At 35.0% G+C, this 11,849-nt stretch overlaps 1 protein-coding gene across 1 annotated transcript; it reads left to right on the plus strand.

Annotated features, from left to right (window-relative positions):
• The first annotated feature begins 1,604 nt into the window (after positions 1–1,604).
• On the plus strand, positions 1,605–2,603 carry NPBWR1 (neuropeptides B and W receptor 1). The gene has a single exon (XM_007444111.1). It carries the CDS (start codon positions 1,605–1,607, stop codon positions 2,601–2,603), a length of 999 nt encoding a protein of 332 aa, XP_007444173.1.
• Positions 2,604–11,849: the final 9,246 nt, after the last annotated feature.

An 11,849-nucleotide genomic window follows, 5' to 3' on the forward strand; every position in this document is an offset into this window, starting at 1 on the left:
GCAGCCTATTGTTTTCTTACAAGTCATGGATTGAGAAAGCGTTCTTCATGTCAGAACTGGTACCATCAATTCAACATTTTACTTAACAGCTTTAGAGAAAAGAGAAATTATGTCCTTGGTATTAAAGAGATTTTACAGGTATGTAGGGCAGTGTAAGGGTTTTTGGGTTTGTTGTTGTTGTTGTTTTGGTGATGTGCTGATATTCCTTTGGCTAGCAATGGCTTTCAAGTACAGCAAGTGTAATGTGAATATTTTTAGAAGTAATTAATGGCTCAATTCCTTATCAGAAATTAGAGTGTTACAACTTGGATTTCTGTAATTGTGCAGACTGGTATATGTAGAAAAGTGAGAAATACAGCTGAACATCAAATCAAACTGTTTTTTTGCTTGAGATAAAATATTTCAATTTAAAATAGACAGTTAATTTGGGGAGGAGGAAATGATGTAGATGTGGAAAAATATAAATAGAGTGAAGAGAACAGCTAGAAACTATTCTCTTGTTCCCTTTCAAAGAAAATTGAACTCTGAGTCATCTAAGGAAATTGATATTCATGCCAGGCAAAAGTGTGTACCCCCTCCCATAGATTAATATTAGACTATTGACAGCAAACCTGTCTGGTTTCAGATGTGATACAGATTAAAGGAATAGAACAGGACACGGAACCTCTTCTAGCTACTGCTGTATGCAGATATTTGGAATCTCAGAGGAAATAATGCTGAAGCATCACCTGGGCTAGATCTCCCAGCCCAAAGCGTGAGAACGGGATTCAGATGAAGCAGTCACCTGCGCCGGCAGCAAATGTTCAGGGATGCAGCTGCTGGAGAACTGTCCAGCATTTCAGCATCCCAGCCCTTCGTTCAGGAGTCTTAGCTCGATGTGAAGCAAGGAGAATGGAAAAGGCTGCACAAACAGATGATAGACCCTTAACTATGAAGGTAAGGGATTTGAAAAGGTTCTAAAGATTAACTCATAAATTGTGCTGTAGCAATAAACCTTCTGAAAGAGAATGCCTGTGAGTGAATACGGGGTCATCTGTAGCATGTGTAGGTGGAAGACAGTCTGAGTTAGAACATTTCATTCACGTGAGCGTGCTTTTAATCTAGTCTCATTATCATGTACAAGCAGGGATTTGTATAGAATCTAACCTCTGTGCAAGACAAGAAAAGAGAGTTAATAAAACAGAAAAAAGAAAGGAATTGTGTGCTTAAGTATAATTGTCATACATTCCATGACGGTGCCGCTTCATCCTTAAAGACATTTGAAACTTACTGATGTAAATGTAAATATTATTTTCTTTAGGGAATCTGGTGAATGGAGGGATCCAAAGTATCAAGCTAAAAAGAAAAAAAAAGCATGGTGGAAAAACTGTTTGACTGAAGGACTATATTATCCGTAAAAAAGAATGGGCTGGGAAAGGTCACTTAGATGAAAATCAGCTTATCCAAGAAACTGTAAGAATGAAGTCTGTGACACATATCTCCACTCCTGTGAATTACAAATGGATTGTTCTCATCTCCAAGAATTTATAAAAGATCTGTACCAACTAGGCATACCTAAACTAAACTGCATCTCTCAGAGGAAACGGATTAGTGTTAGTCTAGACATGAATAATTTTCCCTTCCAATCTGAGCTCAATGCTTCCTGTGCTGGTGTAGATGAGACTTTCTATAGGACTGGACACCACACACACAATTCATCCACCCCTCAACTGATCCCCAAGTTCTATATTGCTGTGCCTATCATCTACTCAATGATCTGTGCTGTGGGGCTTACTGGAAATTCTGCAGTCATTTATGTTATCTTGAAAGCACCCAAAATGAAGACAGTCACTAATATTTTCATCCTAAATTTGGCAATTGCCGATGAGCTTTTTACTTTGGTGCTTCCTATCAATATAGCTGATTACCTGCTGCTCCAGTGGCCCTTTGGTGAATTCATGTGTAAACTGATTATCTCAATTGATCAATACAACACTTTTTCAAGTATTTATTTTCTAACAGTCATGAGCATTGATCGATACCTGGTGGTGGTTGCCACTATCAAGTCAAAGAAAATGACATATCGAACCTACAGGGCTGCCAAAACAGTGAGTTTGTCTGTTTGGGTTTTTGTCACCATCATTATCTTGCCATTCAGTTTTTTTGCTAAGATACATACGGAAGATGGACGTTCCCAGTGTGTCTTTGTCTTTCCCAATCCAGAAAGCTTCTGGTGGAAAGTGAGCCGCCTCTACACCCTGATCTTGGGTTTTGCCATCCCAGTATCCACCATTTGCATCCTGTACAGCACCATGCTCTACAAGCTAAGGCATATGCACCTCCATAGCAATGCTAAAGCCTTGGACAAAGCAAAAAAGAAAGTGATGATAATGGTATTGATCATCTTGGGAGTTTGCCTGTTCTGTTGGACTCCCTATCACCTCAGCACAGTGGTAGCTCTCACTACTGACATCCCACAAACTCCACTAGTTATTGGAATCTCCTATTTCATCACCACATTGAGTTATGCTAACAGTTGCCTCAACCCATTTCTTTATGCCTTTTTGGATGATACGTTCCGAAAAAGTTTCCGAAAATTGGTGGAATGTGGAACTGCCTCCTGAAATCCCAGTCCTTTTAGAGCTTCCTTAAGAAGAGGGGATGCCTTTCTGAAGAAGCTTTGTGAAGCAGCAATGGACAGAGTAACTCTGAACACACTATGTTGTAAACTCATAAGACAGAGATTGATTGGTCCTCTTCTTCAAGTTGTGCCACAAAAGCTTGCCAAATTACAACTTTAGAGAACTTCTTTTTTTCTGCTTTTTGCATTACAGCTATTCATAGTGGATTATCTCTGCTTTGGTATGTATCATAACTCTTTAGAATGTTTAATTTTAAAAAAAGTCACAGATCATAATGATATTTTTAACTGAAAAAGGAAGTAATTGATATTGATAGTGTGGAGTTTTATGAAGTCAGATAAAGATATGCAGAGTGCCTTTGCTCTATGATGAATCTGAATGACATTACTTTTGTATTTTCAGTATAGACATGCAAAATCATATGTATGTAAACACACAGAGCGAAAGAGAGAGAGTTGATACATTAACTTCCATCATTATATTTTAATAGAGAATAAAATGCATATTTGACAAGATACACAGAGAGCTTATGTGTTATACTGCAGCAAAGATTGGGAGGATTCCTCCTCCCTTCCCTCCCTCCCTCCCTCTTTCTCTTCCCTACTGGGAAAAAGCAAATTACCATCCCCTGAAGTCTAAACTAATGGATGACAAGGGGCTCTTGGAATTAGGCCCAGGGCTGTCTTTGCTTCATAGCACCTGCTCATTCAATGGAAGGAGACATTTCTCAAAGGACATGGGTCTAATTTTTCTTCCTTTTCTGCCCCTTCTAAAAAATTCACATGAGTGAATTATATGTTGGACCCATACTTTTCTTGTTATTTATTATTATTGCAGAAACTTATTTATAACTGAATTGAAACAAACCTCCCAGGAATGGGTTTTATTAGATATTAACATTTTGTGAATCTATTACTTTGTTATAATTTGATTTTTGTCATATATATATATATATATATATATATTCATTCATTCATTCATTCATTCATTCATTCATTCATTCAACGAAGGTTGCATAGCAACTGCTTTAAAAAGAATGCATTTTTTCTCAAGTTGTAAATATTCATATACAAGACACTGTTGTATGTGCTCTTGTAAAGGCAAAGTGCTAAGGAAAAATTAATTACCCATCTAGCAATGTGTATTGACAGCCACCTTCAGGAGAAAAAGAGAAGTGCAGTCCAATTGTAATGTTCCCTCCTCTGAAGTCCAAAGAAGCTTGTTATGTCTGATCTTCATATATTTTGGGGTTTCTCAGAAAGTTTCCTCAAGAATTTATTGATGATTGCTAAACAGTAATTACTTTTTTTTTTTAAATGTTTGGATGATCATTTGGTGGGGACATCCCATAAACAGAATTATTTCCCATAGCAGGGAACAGTTCTTTCCATTGAATGTACCTTGATGATCCAATTATGTTCTCTCTCTCTCTCTCTCTCTCTCTCCATGTGTGTGTGTGTGTGTATAATGAAATTTATTAGATAACTCATCAAGAATTTAGCAAGCTATTCTCTATGAAAGTCTTACTTCCTTGCAAAGCGAAAATAATCAAGACAGATTGTTTTGCCTTTTCCCCTATTTTGCCTCTTACTTGGCATGGTTAGATCTGAAATAGATAGCTTCATTTAAAAAAATAAAAAAATAAATAGGGCTTCTTATTCTACTGAGTCCTTCAAGAAAGATTGAGTTAATCCTGTATTTTTAAAGTCCCCAACAATCATGTGGGTGAGTATGCAGACACTTCATTTCACAATTAAGGCAAGGAGATGTATAACTGTTAAATCTATGCTCTTCCATACCTTCGTAGAGATTAATCAGACTGATTTGCTTCTGCTCTGTTATAGTGTGCTGCTGCTTCCAAAAAATTGGTGGCAAAGCCATTCCCAGCATGCAACAATATTCTTGTTTGTAATAGAAAACCAAATATTCACAGCAATTAAAATACCTAAATGGAGAATAATAATGCCAACAGTTTCATCTTGATGGCTGCAACTCTGAATATCACTTGCTGAGAAAAAATAGTGACAGAGGGCCATTTCAGTCATGGCTTGCTTGTGACCTTCCTATGGGCATCAGGTTAACCATTGTTGGAAAAGGTGTTGGACTATTCAGGACTTGGGTCTGATCCAATAATGTTCTTCTCACATTGTTCTGTTTCCAACTCCTTTGCACACCACTGTTGATTAGCAAAATAGATTATCAAACTTGCTGGGTACACTTTTTAAGAAAAATCTAGCAGTGCTAAACAAAACTGATTCCTATGTTCAAAGGAAACAAGAAACTTATATTACAAACTATGAAGGCTTTAATTTTTGAAGAAGATTTGAAAGTCAGTGTGGGATGATGCTCCTTGGGCATCTTACATCTTAACAAACCGCTGTCTAAATTGGGGGACTTTCTAATCTGTGGCATTGGCAAGGGTTATGGGTTAGTTAATGCCATGTTCTGGTGGTCACCAAACATAATCCTGCAAGAAGTAAATTATAAGGACAAATCAAGCTTCACGTTTCCTGCACCAGATGCTTCACCCTTTTAAAATCTCCATTGCTAAAACATTTCTTCTCATACAAAATCACAATCATGTTTCAAAACCTTCACTAAATAAGCAGAGTAATTAATAAATATAATAATATCTATATGAAAGTGGAAATGAAGCTTTTATTTTCTAACAGAGAGAGAAAAGTTGAAGGCAAAAACAAAATGCTGTTCCCAGGACCAGGGATGTCCCCAGGGCAGCAATTAAAATCTCAAGATGGAAGCTGTCCCTGCATTATGAAAGTCCTATCCCCTTTTTAAAATGTGTTGACCGTTCCCAACACATTTTAAAAAATGCCCCTTTAAAAAAAGTGGCGATGTTTTGATTGCACAGATTTTGACATTAAGTTGACTATTTTGACCCACCCCTGAGAATGATGAGAACAGAAACCTATTCCTATTTGTAGAAAGATAAACCCATCTTAATATGCCTCACTTTATAGATATTTTCACTACCCAAGCAAGGACCTATTCTCTTTCAAGACTGCCTCACATGTCAGAATAAATCAATTAACAATGCCTAAATTTTTAACAATTACCTGAGTGTTACATTCTAACAAATTATAATAGCCCAATGACTGAGTTCATATCCTAACCCATAATGTGATTTATTTATTTGTGATTTAAATATGTTGCATGTTTGAAAAATTAAAGCTTATGGTTTAATATGACTATAGCAAATTCTGGTTTATTCAATAAACCATAGAGATAAGCAAATGAGAACTTACTGTGTCGTTTGAATGAAACCAAAATGCTTTGTATTTCTAATAATGTATCTGTAATCTCCAGATGATGCCACGGTTTCAATCCTGGATTTTCTGCATGCAAATCACAAGCTAGGTAGCTGTGTTAGGGAGGAAAAAAGACCCTTCTCCCCTTCCCCTTTTAAAAAAAGTATTTATTAAATCCAGTATTTCACTCAGAATCTTAGGAATAAGTTACATATTTTGTTACACATTTTAAAACACACACACACTCTTAAACTGGACACTTTTATCCAGAGCAGAAAGAACAACTAACGATCCAACTCTAAAAGTGTTTCCCATCCCATAGAGGCTATGAACAGGAAACAGTACCTTCAGGAGCAAATAGTGGTATGATAACTTTTCAGCAGGAAAATAGATTGTGTCCCATCTGGAATGAAAAGTATCTTCTTGATTGGGGCTACACATCGCTTATCATTTTCTTTCCGCATGCAATCTATAACATTATGCAAACAACTGAATGCAAGCTTTGGCCATTAGATAGATACATACATACATACATACATACATACATACATACATATATAAGTGCATACATATATACACACACATATATATCTCCTTCAAGTCAGCATTGACTTCTGGTGACTGCCTAGGCAAGTCCTTGTAGTTTTCTTGGCAAGATTTTCAAAACTGCTTTGCCACTGCTTCCTAGGGCTGAGAGAGAGAGACTGGCCCAAAGTTACCCAGCTGGCTTCATGCCTAAGGCGGGACTAGAACTAACAATCTCCAGGTCTCTAGCCTGGTGCCTTTAACTGTCACATTAAACTGGCTCTCTAATACATATTACTGGTATTACATTATCAGCCCTTCCCATGTTACCCTATAAACTTTGATTTGATTGATCTAATAAAGCCATGTGAGATACAAAAAGGAACAAGACAAGGCTGCCCATTGTCCTGTTTATTTCGGTTCTTGATATACTGAATAGAGACTTGTGGGAGTAAAGATTAAAAAATAGACTTAGAAGTTAAGAGCTTTGCAGATGATTTGTTGTTGGTTCTGGAAGGTCCTTTAAAGGGAATTGAAACATTAATGGGTAAATTAAAAGAATTTGGTGCACTAGAATGTTTTAAGTTTAATAAAGAGAAGAAGAAGATGTTAACAAAAATATGATAACACAAGATCAAATAAAATTGATTAATAAAACAGGTTTTAAGATTGTGAAGAAGGTAAACTACTTGGGTATCACTATGACAAATATGAATTGTATGTTATTTTAAAACAGTTATGTTACGGCATGGAATGAAGATGTTAAGATGGGAGAAAATACAATTATCATTGTTGGGGAGGATTTCTGTGATTGATGAGTGTTTTACCTAGAATTTTATTTTTGTTTCAGACAATACCTGTTTTGACAACTGATGCGCCATTTAAACAATGGCAGAAGAATATATCTAAATTTGTATGGCAGGGGGAAAAAACCACAAGTTAAATATAAGGTGTTACAAGATGCAAAGGAAAGAGGAGGATTGGGCTTACCTGATTTGAATTATATTTTGCTTCTTGATGTTTAGTTTGGATGAAAGAGTGGGTGTTGCTGAGAAATAGAAGGCTTTTGTGCCGTTTTTGGGCACAAAATATTTGTATCTATTCCACATCCACAATTTCATTGTGTTAGATGTGCCATTTTGAGAACATGGAATAGATACAAATATTTTGTGCCCGAAAACACCTTTGTGGCTCTCAGCACAAGAAGCATTTTATAGACAAGAAATAATAAGCAAACACAAATGGTTAACTTATTGTGAGATATTAGAATTTTTTCAAGGGAAATGTAAAATAAAATCAAGAGAAGATCTGGTAGCAGAGGGATATACTGGTCAATGGTTTTCTTATGTACAATTATTAGAAAGGTTTAAAGTAGACAAAAGACTTTATGAACATTGTAAGACTGAGTTTGAAATAGAACTGTGCACAAATGATAAACATGTAATTGCCAAAATGTATAAACCTTTTTGAAATTTGAAACAGAAGAAGAACAAATGAAAGAATGTATGATAAAATGGGCTAAAAATGTTTGGTTACAATATACAAATGGAACAGTGAGAAAATATGTGGATGAAAGGATTGGAATTTACATTATGTTATAACTTTAAAGAGAATTTTTATAAAATAATGTACCATTGGTATATGTCACCAGAGAAATTGTCTAGAATATATAAATGTACCTCAAATTTAAGTTGGAAATGTGAACAACATGAAGAGATATTTTGTCATGTTTGGCAGATATGTAAAAATGTTAGAAAGTTTTGGATACAAATACATACACTAATTCAGAGGATCTTAAAGATTAATATACAATTGAAACTGAAGGCTTTTCTTTTGAGATTGATGGACAAACAGCTGGAAAAAAGTAATGGAACTTTGTTTTTATATATGATAACTGCAGCAAGATTATTATATGCACAAAAGTGGAAAGATTCAGCACTACCCACAATGGAAGAATGGTTGGTGAAGATGATGGAACTTGCATAGATGGCTAAATTGACTTCTTTGATCAGAGAAAAGACAGTATCTACATTTATTGCTGACTGGAAACTCCTTATAGACTTTTTGCATGAAACAGAAAAAATGAACTTATGATTTATGGTTTTGATGATTAGAAAAAGCATAATAGAAAAAAGAGTTGTTGTTTTTTTTTGTAACCAGAGAGTAAGAGGTAATTTTGTATTTGTACTTATAATTGCTGTAAAGAAAATTAGAAACTATTTCTTTCTATTTCTTTTAATTCTTTCTTTTGGCTTTTTCTTTGTTTTCTTTTTCTTTTCCTTCTTTATATTCTTATTAGTTTTTATCTCCTTTTTAAAATTCTTAATAAAAATTATATGAAAAAAAAAATATTCCAGTTAGGCTTTCAAGTTCTTATGCAATTAACTCAATGCACCTGGATGGCTTGCAGACAGATTAGGACACTCAGCTTTATTTTGCATGGTTGACCTTGCTTGATCTTAAACATGATTAGGTTTAGTTAGTACTTGAATGGAAGACTACCAGGGCATACTAGGGCTCAAAAATAGATTGAAAAAAGTTTAATTTGAAAAAATTGAAGTTTGAAAAAAAGTCCTGGAAGAAGGTTGTAACAAACCTACATTTGTGTAGACAAGAAGTCACCAGGAATCAAACTCCACACAACTGAGGCTTTACTTATTGACTTATTTCAAAGTAGAAAACTAAAATTGCCACTAGGGGTTGCTACAAGACAGCTTTTTAACAGGTAGAACAATTCACTTATTTCTATTATGTTATATTTTCCTAGACAGAAGAAAGTTCAGAACTGAAGTGTTAGAGGATTATGATATATCTTGGTAATATCTTCAAAAGGCAAAAACAAAAAAAATCAAACAGAACCTAAATACAACTGAATTCAGTATGAACCCCTATGAAAAAAGTGGCAACCTTGCTTGAAAATTAGCTAGGAACTAGAAGAATTTGTTTGGGTTGGGAGACAAATGACACCATTTCTCCTGCTTTCACCCACTCAGACAAAACTGGAACTGCTTAAGCAACTTAGATTAAAATCCATAAACTAGAATAAGTAATATTTATCAAAGAAAGTTAGAAAATCAATTGTTCTGATTCAAAAACTATTCCTATTTATAGAAACATAGTCCAAATCTTCCTGTGTTTAGTTTTCCTTGATACTCTTTTTTAAGTGGGCTGGTCTGTTTCCACCTGTCCCTTGTTTTTGCATTGTTCTGCTCTTGTTTTTTGTTTTTTTGTTTTTTACTGACAGTGTGAAAATTAACTTTCATACTCTGACTAACTGCCTTCCTATAACATCATCCAGCTGGTTCTACCTATCTTTGAGAGCATACCTTTGTATGAAGTCTTCAGATAAATGTTGGATGGTGACTCCAACAATGTCTTAGCTACAAACAGATCCAAGTTACTGAAGAAAAAAAAAAAAAGGAAAAATCCAGGGATAATAGGGCTGTGCTTTCCTGAATTATACTCCAGAACAAGGAAAGAGATTAAACAGACTGCCCTCAAACTGACATCTTCCTTTCTCCTTCAAGCTGAACTCAGATCCTTGGTGATACAGATGAGTACCACTTTTACTTCAGTTCATCTTAAAGGAAAGGGTCATAAGCAACTAATTCCTGGTAATATTTCTGAATGGAGTATGTGTGTGTTCTTATAACTATTATCTTATTTAGCAAAAATAGTAGCTGTAGTGGAAGCAAACATGGGCCCAACAGCCTTCACAAATTCTCTAACAAAAGTGGGCAGAAAAATTGGGTGGATAATTTCTTTGCATCTGTCCATGAGAATGAGAATTTCTCCACCAATTTTTCAAAGGCAGGACTCCCATTACTGTGATAATAAATGACTTCTCTCAGGATAAGAACTCTGTATCCAGCCTGTGAGAATGTCTCTGAAATGCTCTTTTTTGAAATAAATTCTAAAGCAATTTGTTTTTCATCTAATTGAAGGACAGCAAGTAGGAAAAACAGCAGAATGTCTTGCTTGGCATAAATTAAGAGACACTGAGGTATACATGAATCTCTTAGAAAGCTGTTCCCATATAATCATCTTCCAAGCTCTCCTAAGAACACAGACACACATATACGCATATCTCACTTCTCTAGACAAGGTCTTCTGCTAGCATTTCTCTGAACCAATTCAGGGTCATAACCAGACATCAGCGAATCCAACCTGGGCTACTCCAAAAGTGTATAATCTACATCAATGCCCAAATCCAAAGCATGTTTTAGCCAAAACAAAGGTCAGTTCTTCCATACTATTGCAGAAGAAAACACAAATATGTGTAACTTTTTTTCTTAGCAGAATAGAAGAAAACTTACAGGGAAGCAATGCAGTTATGAAGGATGAAACAAAGCTTTTTGGTCCTTTAAGAAGTGGTTTGTAGCACTCATAACTTTTATATGAGCTGGCTATTTGAATTAGAATGATGTATACATATTGTAAAGAATAAATACATAGATAACGTGTTTGGGAGTAGAGCATGATGGAATTTGCAGTAATGTTAAACTAATGTTAAACTAGTTATGGAGAGAAATATTCTTGCCATATTTCAGAAGAATACTGAGAATATTTTATGCAAAGAGAAATAGGTTTCATAAAGAGTTATGATGCCCTTTCTGAACACGGTGAGAGCTTGCGTCTTATTTTTGGGATATATTTCCAGTGAGCACCATGGCGAGCTGACGTCCTGTGCCATTTACAAGGAAAATCACAGCTGGATACTGGATCCAGACCAGCAAAATCTCTCTGGAGCAAGCAGAGATAGTTGAGATAATCCACATGCACTCTGGACAGCTGCTCCTCATGAGTAGATCACAGGAACAGTGGTTTTGCGATTGGCATATGAGTTGAGTGGCTGGGAATTAATGATACCATCTAAGATTGTACTTATAATGCAGCCTTTTAAGGCCAAAACCTTGATCAAAACTCATTTCTTAATCATTTTTTGGATTATCTTTTTATTGCTTTGGAAATCTTAAGACCCTTCAGATTGGCAAGTTTTTACTGTATCCACTGGATGAGTTTCATTCTCCTTAATGAAAGAAGTTTCAAATACAATTTTAAGGATTTGGAAAAATTATTATTATTATTATTATTATTATTACTATTATTTTGGATTACAGCAAAAGGGCGTTTATTTTTTAAATATTTTTTATTAAAAGTTTTAACTGCAATAATAAAAGATAATACAAACTATAAAGAAAAGGAAAAATAGAAAGAGAGAGTAAAAGGTGCAAGGAAGCAAAAAAGAAAGATAAATACTGTAGAACAAGAAAAGAAAAGAAAAGAAAAGAAAAGAAAAGAAAAGAAAAGAAAAGAAAAGAAAAGAAAAGAAAAGAAAGCGACTTCCTACCCTAATCACAAGTATAAACAGTTTTACTATCTCTTCACTTCTTCTTAATTAACAGATATATAACTCTTCATCCCATAACTCAACTCT

Source organism: Python bivittatus, unplaced genomic scaffold (assembly GCF_059951505.1).
Source record: "Python bivittatus isolate LINGU-HERP-01145 unplaced genomic scaffold, Pbiv_v1 ctg000840_np1212, whole genome shotgun sequence".
Classification (NCBI taxonomy): Eukaryota; Metazoa; Chordata; class Lepidosauria; order Squamata; family Pythonidae; genus Python; species Python bivittatus.